The 19,912-nt window shown below is 33.6% G+C and overlaps 1 protein-coding gene and 1 non-coding gene across 5 annotated transcripts; one reads left to right on the top strand and one right to left on the bottom strand.

Annotated features, from left to right (window-relative positions):
- Positions 1 to 589: 589 nt before the first annotated feature.
- trnae-cuc (transfer RNA glutamic acid (anticodon CUC)) lies at positions 590 to 661 on the top strand. The gene has a single exon. It is a non-coding gene; the product is annotated as a tRNA-Glu (tRNA).
- Positions 662 to 2,726: 2,065 nt separating this feature from the next.
- On the bottom strand, positions 2,727 to 18,165 carry dek (DEK proto-oncogene). Of its 4 annotated transcripts, none has more exons than NM_001045276.2 (11): positions 18,102 to 18,165; positions 14,974 to 15,111; positions 11,528 to 11,736; positions 11,355 to 11,449; positions 9,961 to 10,081; positions 9,414 to 9,746; positions 6,585 to 6,716; positions 4,982 to 5,093; positions 4,741 to 4,886; positions 3,903 to 3,971; positions 2,727 to 3,817 (listed from the first exon to the last, which is right to left on the bottom strand). In NM_001045276.2, the coding sequence occupies exons 2-11, from the start codon at positions 15,074 to 15,076 to the stop codon at positions 3,806 to 3,808; spliced, it is 1,332 nt and encodes a 443-aa protein (NP_001038741.2). In that variant the 5' UTR covers positions 15,077 to 15,111; positions 18,102 to 18,165; the 3' UTR covers positions 2,727 to 3,805. The 4 variants fall into 4 exon arrangements, with proteins under 4 accessions (NP_001038741.2, XP_005158284.1, XP_073781392.1 ...); XM_005158227.6 differs by having other exon boundaries at positions 4,741 to 4,898; positions 18,102 to 18,159; XM_073925291.1 differs by having other exon boundaries at positions 4,741 to 4,898; positions 17,304 to 18,152.
- Positions 18,166 to 19,912: the final 1,747 nt, after the last annotated feature.

Here is a 19,912-nt window from a genome sequence, read left to right as displayed (position 1 = left end):
TTTTTGTATAAAAAGCCAAAAACTAAATATCAGTGAAAGCTGTGGGCCAAAGATAAATATGCCAGACTATTTTACATTAGATTTGCCATGGGTAATTTTCTAATTTATTAGAAATAGTAAACATTACTTTGAACAGTATTAACTAATGGAGTTTAACTTTTTCAATTAGAATTTATTGCAATAAAAACATAAAAAATCTCATTAATTACACAGAAGAGTTCAGTGCTGAATACACTAGTCAAGCAGAATCTGCCTTGCCTTGATTCATTCACCAAAGTCTGCATTAACCTGTCTCATTTTAAACTAAATCTGATTAATTTACACCATTTAGATTGAAACATTTAATTTCAGATAGCTTTTTGGTAGCTTAACAATAAAATAAACAATATAAGTTTACATTAAACTTGAAATTACAAGGACTAAACAACCGAGATTTAATCATGTAGTTTGTTAAGTGAATGAATATATGAAACAAATCTAATGAAAAGTGTCTTTTTGACGCAGCAGGTGTATTTAAATCTGATTTAAAAACGAAATATTGCTCTGTTCTGTCTTTTTAATATAAACATTTCTCATCAACACAACGCGCTCCCTGGTGGTCTAGTGGTTAGGATTCGGCGCTCTCACCGCCGCGGCCCGGGTTCGATTCCCGGTCAGGGAATGATTCTTTTACTACAACAAAACTTATTTATGATAATATTAAACAATTTTTAGAGTTATTAGTAGTGGGCCTATCCACTAAATGCCCATAGCAAGCTTTCATGGGGCAGAGTAGAATGAATTCAAAGGATTCAGATTGTTCTATAACTTGACTATAAAAGCAGAATATTTTTTTGCACTTCAAGTTTAAAGTAATGGGGCCCTTCTTTATTCAAGTCACTTTAAAAGCAAAACTGTATGTCAAATTTATCAAACTGTAGCATGTTTCTGAGCAAAACTGTTCTGTGGACAGATATCAGATAAACTTACTTTCCTTTAATTTCCCAGGAAGTCAATTTCTTACATATTGTGATTACAGTTTTTTTAATGGTTTGGTGCTATTGCATTTTCAAATCTGTCATTCTTTCAAATCTGTATTTTTATCTATTTTCAGTTCACACAATCATGCATCGTTTCAGAACACTTGATCATTGTGATATATACTGAGAAGAGTAGATCCTTTTCTAACTTACTGACAATCATTTCATTCAGTAGCAAAACAGGATAAACTTCAAATTACTCATTCATGTTATTGTTCTGTAAAACTGCTTTTTTTTTTTGTTTAAACTTTTCAATATTTAAACAACTTTTAAACTTTTAAACAACATTAAAACATGATCAAAGAACCTATATGGCAGGGGTGGCCAACCCTGTTCCTCAAGAGCCACCTTCCTGCAGATTTCAGTTTCAACCCATATTAAACACACCTGTCTGTAATTATCACGTGGTGTTCAGATCCTAATTGGTTCAGGTGTGTTTGATATGGGTAGCAACTGAATCTGCAGAAAGGTGGCCCTCCAGGAACAGGGTTGGCCGCCCCTGCTTTATGATATATGTCAATATAATAAAATTACATATATGACATACAAGTTCACATTTGGATTTCACGTACAGATATAAAATATGCAATATATATTATATAATATTGCATAAATGGGCATTTACACACACATGTACATTTAAAGTGAATAAAAAAAGTTGGTAAAAGTTATATATATTTTGACATATTTGTAATTTCAATGGTTGAAAAAAAGTATGTAAACAGACTTTTGCTATGTAATTTTGAAAAGTTGCATGTATGATAAATGACAACGTTTAGGTCATATATGTAATTTGCATATATTTCCACTTTCAGATTTCTATAGGAAAACAGTCATTTACATATGCAAGGAAAAATATTGTTCTGTTATATAATTTTAATTCGCAAGTAACTTATACATATCTAATTGTGATTATTGGGTGAAAATAATTAGTAATTAGCATTTTTAAAAGTTCCTCAAGCAATTTGTAACTTACAAATGATCAAACAACAATTAGACAAGTTGAAAATCTATGGATATAATTTATTCAAATTTTAAGATCAATTAAATTAAATGACACAAATGTATTAAATGGAATAAGAGATGCAAGTCATAAGTTTGATAGTGATAGCATTATAAAAGGCAGTTAATGTAAATTAAACGTTTAGATAGAACATGTATTTTGTGTAGTGAAAAGGATATTTTGTGATTGTTTATTGTACACAAATGAAAATATGCTGAAATGTTTGAAAAAGTGCACTTTTGATGAAATAAGTACTAAGAGCTGATGTACCAATTGATTCTAATAAATGCACCACACCCCTCAAAAAACCTGTACAAAATGTACTTATTGGAAAAAAAATTATACTAAGACAGCTGGACATTAAAGGTGCAGGTAAAATCTAACGCTAAACACTTAAAGAATGTAGAATTTTTGTTCTGCATCATAAAATTAAGACTAAATTGTGGAAGCGTGACTTAATTAGTTTAAAAATCTTTTAAATATAAGCTATCGTTATAAAATGCTTTTCTAAGTAAAATCAAGATGTGTTTGTCTTCCCACAATGAGTGTTGTTTATATGGTACTTGTTTTTAAAAGTCATTATGTCAAAATTATAGCTAAAAACCTGTAGTAAAAATATCACAAATACACCTTAAGTGGCAAAAACAAACACAGCCATCCAGGTAAAACAACATCAAGAACAAAAATACAGACAGCTTATATATTATGAAAAATCTATTTATTACAAAATAAACACGTTTTCATTTCTGTTTTGATGTTTTTGTGACAGACTATCATTGAGTATTATGACTGATAATAATTGATAACTGGTTACTGAGGTCAGTGTTTACAACAGATCAAATCTGGTCTTACTATGGGACCTAAACTACATTTCTGACCTGCTGATATGAATGTGTAACATCACAGAATTATGATTTGTTTGCTTCGTATGACTTGATTTAAGACACAAGCAAGTAAAATACACTTAAAGAGCATATTTACAAAGAAAAAAAAAACTTAAAGCTTTTTGCTTTTAACACATTAGCATTAAAATACCAAATTCTTCTATTATGCCACGAGTGTCCAAACTCAGTCCTGGAGATCCGGTGTCCTGCAGAGTTTAGCGCCAACCCTAATCAAACACACCTGAAGCAGATAATCAAGCTCTTACTGGATATGCTAAAAACTTCCTGTCAGATGTGTTGAAGCATGTTGGAGCTAAAATCTGCAGGACATCGACCCTTCAGGAATGAGTTTGGACACTACTATTATGCAAAGCACTGAGATGTAAACCAACACTGCACAACATAAGATGTTGAAACCAAAAACCAGACAGATTTAATCTAAATTACCTTGTTTTTGCAATCGACATTCAAACCTTCAAAACTGAAACCAGCGTTAATAATGGATAAAATCAATCCATAAAATGAACACTTTCTAAAACATGCCTGCAGTATCTTAGCATCAACAAATTCATGCTAATCATACTGCAGGCTTTTCTAGCACAAACAAACTGTGAATTTCTGGTCAAAATAAAATATGGTTAAGTTTGTATGGCCACGTGCCATATAAATTATGAAACTAAAATTACTTTAAAAATGTGGCATATTTCAACAACCAAAATCCACATCATTTGCTGTCAATTGTCAAAACTCTAACTTTAAAAGACTCTTTAAAATACAAAAAAGCTGAACTTGTATAAAATAAACATAAAACTACAGAACAGTGAACAGTGCAATGAATATTCATCCACCAACTTCACTCTAGTCGACTTTTTTAAATAAGGCATTTTCTTCTCATCACTTCAGGATATCATCTGAAAAGCAAGAACATTAGCCATGTTAAAACTGACTATTATACAAATGAATATTAAAATAAATGAGCATTTTGAATGCACTTACATTTTTAACAGTCTCACGAATAAATTCCTTTCTGCTGCTCAGATCGAAGTCAGGATACTTGTCATAAACCTACAACAAAGAGAAAGTTTATAAATCATAACAGCATTTGAAAAGACTTCAACTTGTCAAACTTTAACGAAATATCATCTATATCCTGTGATGACTATAGATGACAGTGATAAACAGACTAAATGCATGCAATAAATTAGTCCTCTAATTCAGTGGTTCCAAAAGTGGAGGTCGGGACAACCTGGGGTCAGACGCGGGACAATATAGGTGGGGTCGCTTGGAAATTCACAAAAATCGAATTCATTTTATTAAACTATTAGAACTACTATATTTTATCCATAACTAGCTGAAGAACAAAATAGTAGTTTATAGTACCATTGTTAGCATGGTAATAATAACCATTAAAAACAACATGAAAATAAAAAGCCATAAGCCTTTCAATATTTTTTGTAATCCTTGTGGTGATTATTGTTATATTATAGACATAGGAATAGCGTCAGATGCAACACATTGATTTCACGTGCAATCACGTACATTATAAAAATAAATAAATGACACAACTTAACATGGAGGATGGTCTTGGGGTGGCGCTCTCCAAAATTAAACGACGAATAGACTTGGGCATATTGGTTGTGTGCACCATTGTGTGCTGGTTTTATATATGTAAAACCACCTCAGAGAATACTGGGGGTTGCAAGCCACTGGAATTGTTATTTTAGGGGTCGTGGGCTGAAAAGTTTGGGAACCCCTGGTCTAGTTAGTTAAACTGCAATACAGATCATAACCCTTTAAAGTAAGCTTCTGTCCCAATAAAGGTGAAATAACATACTTGTCGGGTTATCTGCTTCATTGTAACCTCCTCCAGGTTTGCGTCTTTCAGGAGGTCTTTTACGTTCTCCTTCAACTGCTCATCTGTTGGTGGTTTTTTGATCATTTTGATCAAAGGTTGATCGTCATCAGAGCTTTCGCTTTCATCTAGAAGCAGAACTACAGCATATTAATCTCTACACACTGCAAAACACAATATTTACCATTTCTATTAAACATTTATAATATGACCGCATTAATACCTTTTCTCTTGCTTGCAGTCTTTTTCTTTCGGTTGCTGCTGCTGTCTGCTTTCTTAGTTTTCGGGACAGGCTTTGCTGGAGCTTTTCTCTTTGCTGCAGGCTTCTTTTTTGTCTAGGAATATTGAGATGAAAATTGTTAGTTTAAATGCAATTTCTGCTGAAAGGATTTTTGTATTGTCGGATCTGTGGCTGCAGTTATAAAGTTGTACTCGTTTCTTACAGTGCCATAAATGTAATAGTTTTGAATTCTTTCAAAACTGTAACAATTTGCTTTCATATGGCTCGTTTTCACTGACTGGTACTGTACGGTAAGATTCGGGTCGGAATGGATCACCTTTATCAGGCTTGCGTTTCCACTACCAAGGGTACCCTTTTGGTGGGCGTGGTGTTTGACAAAGTTTCAGTCAACGTCATTTTCACTTGAGAAAATGTCGACAGTAAAGCCGAACGGGTTGCTTACATTTCACATGTGAAACACTTCTCACAAAACAGATGCTTTATACACAAATACTTCTGTATCAATGTTTATTACTAACTTTTATATCAACACAAGTTGATTATAACTGCAGATCAATGACTGCCTTCTGTAACGTCTGCAATTGTGTAAAATAAATAAATCAATGCAACATATATGAACACATACAGACCCTTACAGTCTCTGATTTGATACCAACTACAGAAGAACTACACACAGCAGACATTTAGTCCTTATATAGGTTCTAAAACAACACAAAACATAGCCTAGAGTAAGAGCAGACCTCTCATCTGTGTCTTTAATCTTCGGCAGCACATGTTAGCCTCGGTTAGAGAGCAATTCCATCATTCTGAGTTCATAATAGTCCAAAAGGTGATGATAATAGTTAAACATGGCAGTTTGTTCACGTTTGCTAAAAAAATAATGTGCTCCTTTTTTTTCGCGCTTTACCCTCGCGTTTGTCAGTTTCTGACAGGATCGAGTTTCAAAAGCACATCAATAATCAAGTGCACAATATTATCATCAGCTCAAGAAGGTTGTTATTTCAGATATAGATGCGCGGCGAGTGCAAGCAAGAAAGCAAAACCGCTCGCGCTTCAGACTGGCTCGTAAAAAACTAAGGGCCACAAAGTAAATCTGCTCTTCTTTTTGGCTTTGTGGCTGTTTATCAAGATGACGAAAAGGTTTGTTTGATCCCGGGTCGACCATGGCTCGTTATTATATGTATATATTTACGCTGTAAAATATCTCTCGGCTGTGCATTTTAAACATGACGGCTCTTTTGTTTTCATTCCATCTTGTTGCACAAGCGAATGTAAACCGAAAGCGTTCAGCTGCGCGTCTAGCTCCGCCTTTTGGTACCCTTTCTCGTGTTTGGTACCGAAAAAGATGTACGGTACAGTTTGGTTCAGTAAGCCTTTCGACAGTGGAAACGGCCATAAAAACGTACCAAACCGTACCATACCATACCACTCAGTGGAAACGGGCCAATAGAGATCAAATTAAGTTTCATTATCTAGATCAGGTTTAAATTAGATCAAAATTATTTGAAATGTTACACAATATACATTCAGAATCATAAAAGATTCAATATGGTATGAACATTAACCTTTTAAAGTCATTACCAACCTTTTTTGCATCCTTGTCTTCACAATATGTGTCACTGTCATCGGTTGTCTCATCTGATGGACTCTGATCAGACTTCTTGTCAGATTTCTTTGTGGACTTCCCAGTGGAAGATTTCTTCTGAGGAGGAGATGTCTGTTGATTTGATCACACAACAAAAATCATTGAGTCACAACAGAGATCGAACTATAAAACCAAAAATGTGGGGAAAAGAATCTGTTGCATGGCAAATTTCAAGTCGCAACTAAACAAACCTGTTTACACTAGTGTTAACATTAATTTATTAATATTATTACAAGTTAAAGCAACATGTAAACAGGGATTAAAACATTCTGAGCTTGAAAGTTCCAGATCCACAGTTCTCAAACATGCTCCTGTACCAGCGCTCTGCATATCTTGCATGTCTCTCTTGTCTAACACACCTGATTTAGATAACCAGCTCATTAGAAGAGCTCACCAAGGGAAAAAAACATGTTCAGATTTACATGTTCCCTATATAGTGTTCACTGAAAATCAGCTGAGCTCAAAGTTTACTTCACTTTAGTTTAAACAGATCTGCACTGTGTTGCTTGCAGCGTCATCAGATGAAACTTATTACACAATAGTGAAGGGTTAGTTAACCACAATCACTGCATATGCTTCGATTCTCATGTCTTACAGTTTTGTGCCCTTTAAAATTGAAAACCTATCAGAGTTCAGACTGAATGATTTTAGCCCCGATTTTGTCTCACTAAGAGGTTTTGTGAAATCGCAGACAAATGCCTGAAATGACAAGCAAATCAGTGCTCGTTGACACGAGTTACAATCACACAGTGACTACGTTTACATCAACATCAAGAATGGAATTATTTGCCTTATTCTAATTAAGACAATAATATGACTAAGGTGTTTACATGAGCTGCTTTTTGAAAGTTCCTTTCATGATCCTGTTTTACATGTTATAGCACATAATTTGATTAATGACATTGCGTCACTGCGTTATCCACATTACCTCTGAAGGTTCATGTATTTCGGGTATTGAATTTTTAATTTGTCGACTTTACCAGCAGGTTGGCACTTTTACTTTCATTCAGGAACATTTCATGCATGCCAAAAGAGATAGTTGCAACTATGAACTGCTGGAAGTTATGTTTTAATGGAAGTTCATACAGCATGCTGAATGAAAAAAAAAAAAAAAACCCTCCACATTTCACGATGTAGGTGTCTGTGGTCTGCACTGACTTTGTAGGTGCAGAGAGTGTCAAACAGCCATGTGTGTGTGTGTGTGTGGACTATCCTGTTGTTAAACGTGGCAAAAAGTCCTACATCATGGTAATAGTTTGGTTAAGGTATTTTTAGGGTATACAACGGTTTGGAAAAGTCAAGGTTTTAAAACCGCCAAAGTTTGCTGCAATACTGTTTCTAAGATGTAACATTTTGTAATGACATTTTTTGTTTGTTTTTTAGGACAACAGTATCTCCAGCAGAAAAATAAATCAAAAGATGTTGTTTTCAATTTTAAAGAAATCTTTGTTTTTAAAACAAATGAAGACAGCAGAAGTCAATTAATGTTTTGAATTATTTAGCCTGACATGTTTATTGCTCCAAACTATAATAAATAAATAAATATATATATATATATATATATATATATATATATATATATATATATATATATATATATATATATATATATTCTTTAGAGCAGTAATCACAATACCGTGATATTTTTATCCATGCCTAATCAACAAACTCCATGTGTCCTACTTCGATTTGTCTTTAGTCCGATTATGACCTTAAACTGAAAAAAAAAAAGGCTGTTAACATGGTAGACTCTTAATCAAGAGTATAGCCTTAATCACATTAATGTTCAATTATTGGTTTCCATGTAAACATACTTGATGTGAACTATCAAAGGCGCGCTCTGAGAGAATCTACAGCCAATGAGAGAGCAGCATCCCCTAGTGTGGGTATCTGCAGGCCAGCAGGAGGTTGGGGGAGAACCTTCTTTTCAGTCTGCCCAAGAAATTGAGGAGAAACTTGTGTAAATTTGGCAGGGGTGCCTGTGTCTGTTTGACATGTCATCTGAGCAATATCACAAACAGGTCGAAAAAAAAAAAAGAAAAAGTTGTGAAATTGCTAGTTTCCTTCAAAACTCAGGAGAGAAAATAAGTACATTTTGTACCCCACTAAAGGCTTCTTTCTCATTAATTCAATTCAGCTTTATTTGTATAGCGCTTTTACAATGTAGATTCTGTCAAAGCAGCTTCACATAAATGGTCAGTCACTGGAACAGCGTAGTTCAGTTTTTAGTGTTTAAGTTCAGTTCAGTTCAGTTTAGCTCAGTTCAGTGTGATGTAAAATCATTACTGAGAGTTCAAACACTAAAGAGCAAATTTTATGAAGTTAATAAAAAAAAGATATACTATGTGTTTGGTTGTGAGACGTAGTTTGCGGACCGAGACAAAGTTGTCAACGATTCTTAATATTGTACAGTTCCAGTGTGAAACCTCCCCATTGCCGATCCAAATTGCAGTGAAAACAGAGTAGCGATGGAATTCTACCCCAGGTAGTCATGCAGTGTGAAAATATCTGTAATGGGACTACTAAATCGTGCAGTCTGAACTCGGCATTAATTCTAACTGGATTCATAGCAGAATATCCTGTGATGTCCACTTCGAAGGACACTTATGGAACAAACCTATAAAGCACTAAAAGAAACAAACAAAATGTGCAGAGTGATGGTATGCCAGGACCAGGTTTGTTTTTGTGCATCAATAGACACATTTCAGCACCGCAGACCACATATAATCAGATGAACAACAGCATCAGAAATGCAAACAACCGACTCACTTCCTCCTTGCTATCCTCTTTAGAATCATCATCATTGTCGTCGTCATCATCATCATCCGAGGACTCATCCTCTTCCTCTATATCAGATTTATCTTCACTATCATCATGTTTTTGACTTGCTTTTGCAGACTTCTCAGTGCCCTTGCTCTTCCCTTTGGTCTCTTCTTCACCGTCGTCGTCATCCTCATCGTCATCATCATCATCACTACTGGAATCTGTGACAATGGGTTTGGACTTTCCACTTACTACTTTTTTGTGTGGCTTTTTGCTCTTGGATGAAGACTTTTCTTTTTTGCCATCTTTGGTCGTCTTCCTTTTTTTCTTCAGGACAGGCTGCAGACAGCAAAAGACAAACTTAGACACTTCACCGATAATCACTAGCATTGGATCCAAACTCAAGTGCACCATTTTGTTTGGATTGAGCCTTTTTTCCTGCACCTGAGTTATCAGTTTTTCTTTCATTCTTTCTTTCTTTCTTTCTTTCTTTCTTTCTTTCTTTCTGTCAGTCTGTTTATCTGCCACTGTAATATTTAAGAGCAGATCTCACCTTTCCCGAGTTGGTTGGCTGTGCGAGAAACTTCATAATCCTCTCTGAGAGAACAATTTGTGTTCCACTCCTCTCCAGATCAAGAGTCTGACAGATGGTTTTGAGCAGTTTCTTGGGAAGCCTGCCAGACAGACAAACCAAAGCGTATTAACAAACCCAGGTAAACTGATGACCCAGGAGACAGACTAGCATTTTTACATGCCATCTTGTCTTGTAATCGTTTGGCAGCCCAACAGTAGTATCAAAATTAATTGTTTCTTTGGTGCACCACGATGCAGATGGGTACAATTCGATATCGGTTCAGTAATAGATTATAACCTGTTAATATGTACTGACGACATTAATCTCCTATGCGCGATGTCGCAGTAGAATACTATGACGCAGGAGGCGAGGATGGGTTAATAAAACGCTCCTACTACTTGAAAGGAAGATAATTATGCACAGTTTAACTGCTTGTTAGCTTGCTGAAAAGTCTTTCTTTGACACTGGAGAAGGCACAGCACACGATCCGTTATTTCACTACTAGGGAGAGATGCTGTAAAACTCCATCGGTCTCTTTCTCTCTTACACACTTTTTACATTAGACCCACTCCGCTGGCCTGTTTGTGAGGTAACTTTTCTACTCCTCTCGGCTGTTAAAGCAACACTTGTGCATTCACACACGAGTGTGCCTGAGTTGTGAGTTTTCTCCACTGTGTCTATTACGGGTTATCTGTGATAACCTCGTATTATGCACATAAAGACTGTAACTGCGGCTGTTCTTCCCGCGTGAATCATCTGTGCTTTAATTTCTAAAGCCAAGCGCAGCTTTTTCTGTTGAGCAGGTGAAGACAGCACTTAAAAAGGAAGTGGGATAATATTTAAATTAGCTTATGTCCTATAAATGCTCATGTTGTCTACTGTGCATGTAGTGGAGTTTTGTTTAATACACACAAAAAAAGTGTTTTCTTTGAGCACGTAATATTAAAGGTACAGTTCATATATCTTACTTATCTTAATAAAGCACTAATTTTTATTCAAGTTTCCCACAACTTGGTTAACTTAAAATGAGAGGATTTCCAGGATGACCAATGTAAATCAAGTATGCACAACATGCAAACACATTAGTGGACCGGGGGAATAACATGGATTTAAGAAAGATAAAAAAAAAACACTTTAAAGGACCTGTATTGAATTATTTTCTTTGACCTTAAGGGCCCATGGAAATCTTGCTTATTAGATGTATTTAAAGATTTCATATGCAATTTGCCAATTTCATTCAGTTTTAAGCCAAAATGTGCATAAATAAATAAATAAAAAATAAAAAACAATACCTAATAGAGCATAAACTAATTCGGTTTTCATAGGCATGTGAATGTATTTACATATAAAGCATTATCAAACCAGTTAAATACCTTTTCACCTTCTCCATCTTTTTGTTGTAAAGGTCACTGTCCTCTTTAAAGGGAAATCCATTAAAGAGCCGCAGATTTTTCCGCAGTGTTGATGCCTGCGTAAACATGAATCATCATTAGCTATAGATTTTGGCCACTTATTTGTTAAGGAAGATCTCAAAACAACGCCTTACAGCCCCTGGTCGATCATATAGGATCTTATGCAGCGGTTTGAGCAAAGGAGCTTTAAGCTTCCCAATGGAGTGGTTAATTCGTGCAATGTCTCCCAGCTTGTCGCCTCTTCCTTTGCTCTCAATCTTCGGCTTTTCCTTTGGTTTACTCATCATATCAAGTCTCTGGATGACCTTTTTCTCACGTTTTCCTTCAACGATTTCCAGTTCAACTGAAAAGACAATTAGAAAACATTGCAATGGCGATGATGAGTCTGCCAGATTATTAAAGAAAAGTGTGTTTTTATCCTGTCAATAAAGCAGAACAGAATATGCCTTGATTGTATGCTATGCGTGTAAAGAAAATGTCTGATGTGGAATTATTTTATATTGACAGCAAAACTCAGGGTTCCCATTTTTTCATGGACACCAAATTCAAGGACTTTTAAAATCACTAATAATTTTAAAGCGAGTACCTTTGTAATTCAAACCCCCAGCATATACAATGAAAGTCTTCCATCACTTAACATTTTACTTCCACCTTATAATTACATTAAAATGTTATTGTAAAGATGATGTTTTGAATGAGTCATTTTCGTGAATGTAGTTTTTAACAGTCATGTTCAAAAAACTTTAATACAATAAAACTAATTGAATCCAATACTGGTAATATTTAAATGTGATTTCTGAAATATTGATAAAAGGTGTATTATTTATCATACTTTTTACATAAGATATAAATATAAGATTTTTTAATTAATAATGTCTTAGTTTTATTACTCAGTTTTTGAAAGCAGCACAGCACAGTACAATTTTAGAAATAACATCATAAACTTTATATTCAAGCACTTTTGAGGATCTATGTTTGTTTTTAAGTACTTCCCAGGCTTTGAATACATGTCTTAAATTCAAATATTTTCAAGAACTTTCAAAGTGTGGCAACCCTGAAAACTGCAGTTTCTTTGTTATACACACATTTTCTTGAGGTAAAACTTCTGCTAGCACTTTTAACACACCTAATCAGATTGCGAGGGCTGCCCTCCTAATCGCTGATTAAATTGTCAGCTGAACAGAAAGATAAAAACAAGAAAACTCCACTAGAAAAGGCAAAGATGGTATGAAATTGTTATCATACTTTGCATTTTTACCAAACCATTTAGGCATTTAGACAGATTGCTTGCTGTTTTATCCCACCTATTTTGCTGGTTTAGTTGTGACTTTATATACGTGCACTTAAGCAGTGAATTTCTATTCTAATTGCCAATGTAGTTGTTTAGGTATATTTCTTTAATGTGAAAACAGTTTTAAACATATTGTAACCTTAATTCTGAGCCATAAATTTTTTTTAAAGCATTTTCTTTTTGCATGTTCATGACTATGAATTAATCATCATTAGTCATTTGTCTTTATTTATAGTAAGGGCAGCTCTGATTATGCACCTTAAAGGCCAACAAGGAAAGGTATATGATGAAGTGAAATTCAGTCAATATTAATACGCAATACTAACATTCAAAAATAAATCCTTCAGTTAATAAGTTATGCATGTTCATTTAAATTAACTTGTGTTTTTATGACTGGAAACAGCTTGCTGAAACGGAGAAGAGCAAGTTTTTAATCTATATTACTTTCAAAACCATTAATTTAAAAGAATATAAAATTTCAAAATGACCAAACTTTCTGTGTCAGGAAATGTTTATCTGAATAACCGCCTATCAGCATGGGCAGAGAAACATAATATTAGTTAATGTCTAAAAATAAGGGTAACATGTGAGGATAAAAGAGGTCTCATTTAATTTATGAGCTGATGAAAAGTATATAAAAGCTGTTAACAAAGTAATAAAAATTAAAGGGGTAGTTTACCACTAGGGTTGTAACAATATACCGGTATGACGGTTTACCACGATTTGAACGTGCACGATTATCATACCATGAACAATTGCATATCAACGGTTTTAACCCTTAAAGACCGAGACAGCCGCCCGCGGCTAAAAATAAGTATTACTCTTAAATGTTTAATAACTTTTGATCCGCTGATCCGATTCATACAATTCAAAGATTGGCATAAAGAAGAGAATCTCAGCTTTCCAGTGCTGTATCACATAACATTCGCGGACTTTCAGAGGCTCCGGAATCAGTGCGGTTACGTCATCAACATTTGACAACGCTGATTTGACAAAGAAACGCTCGTCACTGTGTCTCCGGACAAATCAGACATGATACATTGATGCACTGTCCCTCCTCCATGCCCAGATTGGTTCAAACTCGCTATATCACAACCAATAAGCATAGGTTTCGCTTTTGTTTGTGGACCAAGCTTTTTGAACAACACGGAATGAGAGATAGGCATACATTTATGCGCGGCTAAATAAAACGCAAAAAAAAAAGTTTTTCATGAAATAATTCTCATACTAAGTACTTTTGCATGCACAGCAGCACAGAAACATGACAAAACAGTGACACAGCAAAGACGAACTGCTGCTCTTGCTGTTTTCAAAAGACGCAAATGAAGGTGCAGCTGTTTGTCTGCATTGCAGACAACCATATCCAAATCCATATCCACAGACAACCATATCCATGCTGGCACATAAAACCTAAGGATGTTCCATATTGAATCTAGTTTCGTTATGTAACTATTTATAGTATAGTAAATATTTATATCTATTTTTTACTGAGGATTTGCACCATGTTTATTTGGACTTTGACACATTATTTATTATTTTCTTATTTTTATTTGTTCATTGTAAGTGGTGTTGTTTATAGTAACTAAAAATATATTATTTGGAAAAAGTCAAATTTGCTTCACTGTTCTATTATTTTGTAACATTTGCAACATACCGTATACCGCGAAACCGTCAAACCGTGGTATTGTTTTAGACGATTATCATACCGTGAAAAATTCATACCGTTACAACCCTATTTACCACAAAATGAAAATTTACTCAACCACAGGTGGTTTCAAGCCTTTATGAGTTTCCTTTTTGTTGAACACAAAATGGGCTGTTTAAAACAACAATTGACTTCCATAGTATAAAAAAACAAATACTAAAGAAAATTACAGATTTCCTCAAAATATCTTTTTTTTATTAGTTATTTTTTTTAATTATTGTAAAATAAACACACAGGCTGAAAAAAAATATATATAATGAAATAAATCTATTCAAATACCCCCACCCCCTGCAGTCTCTTGAAACGGGGGTCTCCAATGAATAGAAGTTAACAGAAAAACAAAATACAGTATCAATCGTAAAAAGTAAGGCAATCATTCTGGATCCTGATCATTGCTTTATGCAATGAAGTCCAGATATTTAACGAAATCAAAATATCTTACTTTGTGTTCAACAGGAGAAAGAAACTTTAAAGGTTTGAAACAAGTAAAGGGTATGTAAATGTTACAAAAACGTTTTTTGGACGAGCCGCCCCTTTAAGATGCATCAGGAATTTCTCAAAGGAATAGCTAAAAATTAGCTTACACATTTTGACTTTGGGTTTAGACGTGGTTTTGGGTGAGGATTCCTCTGATTCATCCTGCTCTGCATCATCCAAAGGATGTACTTCTGTCTTGATAGCTTCCATTTCTTCACTGAGGAACAGACTTTCTCAGGTGCATCCTAAATTAAACAGATATAAAAATGAAACAATATTATTAGCAGACATGTATGACACACATAATCTATATGCACACTATTTAATCTGTGCTATTTGTACTGTTAGGAATGAGACAGAGTAGGGTGTTCAAAATGAAAATTCCAAAGGAAAAAGTGCACTACAAATGCCCAATATAACGCTATTTTATCACATATGAAAAAAAAATACTTCACACAAGTCATCATATGACAAGAAGGTCGGTCCAAATTAGGGCTGCAGGATATTGGAGAAAACTGACATTGCGAAATTTTCATTCACTGCGATATAAATGCAATTTCACCAATGACTTGAAAAGCTTTTAAAGATTGGGGTGATTGTGTAGGGCTGCGCATCTGCATAAAATATCATTTTTTAAAAATGACAAGCATTGTTAAATTCAACAGACAAAACATGCAAACAAACAAAGATTTATGTTCTGGGGAGTCAAACAGTATTCAGAAACAAAAATTGAGTAATCACAGTATTATAACAATAATAACAACACTAAATCATTTTAATTAAGGAATAAAATTGCCCTTTAAGCTACAAATGTTTCATTGTTGTGATACAAACGTAATTTATTGTGCCCAAATGTTTAAGTTTGCTCGTAATTCTTATAGCAAGGCCTTAAAAAACACATACAAATACTAAAGTTTCATTTAAGGGTTAAAACTTGAAATTACTCTCCTCTATGTTGTTAACTGTAATTTCTGGTCAACTATATTTCTGACTACATTATAGATCCCACAATGCTGAAAAGATATATTGTGCAGCCCTGGTCCAAATTTGCAGTATATATACAAAGACAAAATAAAATACTGTATTACTGCATAATATTTTTTCTACAATATTTCTATTTTTGGTTATAAAAAGCTGTGAATAATGTTGGATTTTTTTTTTTTTCATAACAAGAACGATAGCATACAAAAAACGAGGAATACAATGCTTACAATTGTTTTTTGTCCACGTCAAAGGAACAAATCAATAGAGTATAAAAACAAAACACAAAAATTAAATTACAGGGGATATATAAATTACAAAAAAATTGCACAAGAAAATTATTCCAAAATTGCAAACATCCTTATAGCTTTTTTTTTTATAAATAATGTTTTTAGGGTTTTGATATAATGCCTAAGATCAGTTTTAAAGAAATAAATGTTAGGTTTATAATTGGACCATTTTTGTTTGTGTACATGGTACTTCCCATATATAATCATTAAATTACAAACACAAATTTTTCTCCAAAGTTTTATTGTTTTTATTGTACGTCAAAAAAATTGACAAAAAATAAATAAATTTTTAATTTTGTAAGTTTAAATATAAGATATTCAACAGCAAACCAAAACATTTGGGTATAGGTGCATTCAAAAAACAGGTGTTTTATTGATTCCTCTTCTAATTCACAAAAAGTGCACGCAGATTCAATGTCTTTAAAAAATGTTTTAACAACTTGTTTTACTAAAAAAAGTTCACTAGTTTATATGTCACATCTTTAACTTTTTTGGTGAGACAGTATTTACTAGGCAAGTTTCAAACTTTTTTCTACTCAATCTGCTCAAATAAAGAATTCCAAAAAGGTTTGCATTTAGGCAACCATGTGCTTCTGCATAACTTTTTAATGTAAAAATATATTACATTTATTGTCTTTAATTTTCACACCATTGATACTTAACAGATTAGTATGTAAAATGTTGGATTCAGTGGACATATTACCAGATAAGAGCTGAACAAGTCCACCAGAAATTGCATCAATACTATTGCAAATTCTTTAGCAGTTATGGGGATCTTGTGATAATTGAGAAATTCACAAGAATTAAAAAGTTGTCCTTCACTTTTAAATAACTGTATAACCAACATAATATCATAATTGTAGCAATTTCTATAAAATAGGGATTTGTTTTTAAAGGTTATACATTTTTGGTCCATATTACTGATTTATGTGGAGAAAATTATGCTTATTTATAAGCATCCATAGTAAACACACCTGTTTATGAAGAGAGGACAGTTTTAACGGCACCTTGTTAATATCAAAATTACACCTCAAAGAAAAAAAATAATAAATAACTTAAAAAAAAGTCTAAACCCCCATTGGTCAAAAACTAGTTAGGGGTGATGCTCTAAATTTTACCTTTAAAATTCAGGTAATTCTGAATCCATTTGTTTTAAATACACTTACAGCAGTGCTGACATCAAGAACATTGAGACCACATCTTCAACTGGATTGTACAACACTGTCTTTTTTAAATAATGTGGTCTGTTCCACCAAATATGAAATTGAACAAAAATGTATCCACCTCTTTTATGACTGATTGTGGAACATGCAGAATGCAGAGACGTATATACTAAACAATGTTGGACATTTTTGGACAACTGTCGCAGCTATAAATACGTACTGGAGGGGGCGGAGTTATCAAACTAATACTGTACGGCAAAATAACCTTATATAATTCATACACTAGACAGTGAAATACATAATGAACATAGTAAGTAAATTGTATATAATTTGAGCCACAATATATTCGCAATAGCTCTGTTTATTGCCTGTAATCAATTCATCAACAGTGCGCTCTTGGTGCAAAACGAATTTGGCGCGTTTGTATTTCCAGTTGAATAAGCTAGACGCAAACCCCTTGCATGCTAACAAGCTATGACATTACGACCAAATATGAGATAAACTGAGTGGAGACGGCAGAAATCGCAAAACATATAACCACGTTTAATTAAAACCAAACTTTTAAGTATACATAAGCTGGCGACTGAATTGTTTTAGGAGCGCGGGACTGGTGGTAACTTACAGCAGACTAGCTTATTTGTCCCGCCTACTCGCTCACAAAAATACAACCGAATTTCCATTCGCAACAAACCGTGACAACTCCTGCCTCCTTGTACGTGAAAACGCGACTGATGTAAAATACTGCAGATTGTAAAAACAGCACTAAAAGCCGCATGCTCATACTTTAATGGATATACTCACTGTACGTTACTGTTGCGCCGATTGGAAGTGATGGAGGTGCGCAGTAAACATGGCGTTTGAAAATAGAGGGCGGGCCGTCACGTGACCACGCTGACAAAAAGCATAATAAAAGAACTCGTCCTTCAAAAAATAATAGTGTCAATTTTTTCACTTCGATGTCCCTAAAAAATGTAAGACTTATATTAATATTGATTATCCCAGTCGGTCAACATTCAGATTTGCTGTATGTATGGCGCATTAAATTTATTTGCAATAACATCACCACCGAAGGATCGTTTAAAAACTGAGTGTAAATTATGACTGTATAGTTTTCATTTCTTTTTGAAAATTCGTGGTATTAAAAGTACATTCTTAATTTAACAGTTTTAGTTTTAATTTATTTCCAATTTTATTTTAAATTATGTATACTTCCCTTACTGTTGTTTATATAGCCCATTTTAACCAGCTGTTATAGGCTATTCCATTTACATTTACCAGCCAGAAAGTGCTAAAATTTATTTTATAAGTATTATTCATTAGTATTTTTGTGTTACGTGTATAAATGCTTCCTGTAAAATGCTTTGGGTGGTTTGCACTTTTAAATATAAAAATGGGTATTTTAGAGAATTTTAGTAATTCTCTACATTTCTACATTTTCCTTGTTTCTAATATTATTTTAACCATATAATTTTCTTTATAATTAATTTTTATTTTCAGAAAACTAATGTAAAATGAACATTTCCAGTTCCTCAGTTGGTAGCAGCAATATCTTTACTAACAGCAGAGGGCAACATAGTAAAGGCCTTCACTCAATGAGCATTTTATGCTGTAACAGCACAATCTTACTATTGTATTCGATTTCAAAATCCTGTAATCCTTTAAATGTATTTGCACACACCACACGCACAGCAAACTGACAAATAAGTAAACTGAACAGTGAAAACATTTCTGATGAAACTTTGTTTAAATAAATTAAACTAGCCTATATGTTTTTCAATAGTTTTTGTGATAATTTGAATGTTTAATGTATTAAGTGTTGGTTGTGCTAATATATATATATATATATATATATATATATATATATATATATATATATATATATATATATATATATATATATATATATATTAATATATACTTACATAACAAATATAAAATGTGAATGTGTTTTTACATGTTGTGAATTAGATTTTTCTCAGCGTTCTTTTACTATCGGCGTTATTATTGTGGCTGATGTTAATGGTCCAATAATAGCACTGTTGGATTTTGTACACTGTGGTTGCAGTTTTATACTGTAAAATTTGTTGTATTGTAATATGTTTACATTTTACAAAACTACCATGGAAACTAAAGCTTTCTTTAGTTTTTCTTTCTGACCACACATCTCCCACCACATTTATGATCAATGTCATCTGCTGATTCAGTATTTACTCATTCATTCATCAAGTTACACAATATACAGTGCAATACTTAATCTGATATTTTCCAAATAAAATAAATGCAAATTGTATCCCCTGCAATGCTGTTATTATATATATATATTATTTATTTAAATCAGCTTATTGCTCAGTCATGTGTCACACACATCTACATTTCAAGGTTGGTAAAAGCAGAGCTGATACACCTTTAATTCCAAGCAGATTCCACCACATTCTCCTCCCTGTTTATCATGTTTTAGGCTTTAAAAATTGAGTTTGAAGAATCAACTCGCTGCTGCATGTCCACGAAACTACCCAACCATGGACTTTGTTTTGAAATGTGTGGGAAAAGTTATTTGAATCAAGCGTAGGTTTAAGGCCAAAGTTGACCCACCCACGAGGAACAAAGCATGC

This window comes from Danio rerio, chromosome 16 (assembly GCF_049306965.1).
Source record: "Danio rerio strain Tuebingen ecotype United States chromosome 16, GRCz12tu, whole genome shotgun sequence".
NCBI lineage: Eukaryota > Metazoa > Chordata > Actinopteri > Cypriniformes > Danionidae > Danio > Danio rerio.
The sequence above is the reverse complement of the archived record's forward strand: the minus strand, read 5'-3'. Positions and strand labels throughout refer to the sequence as shown.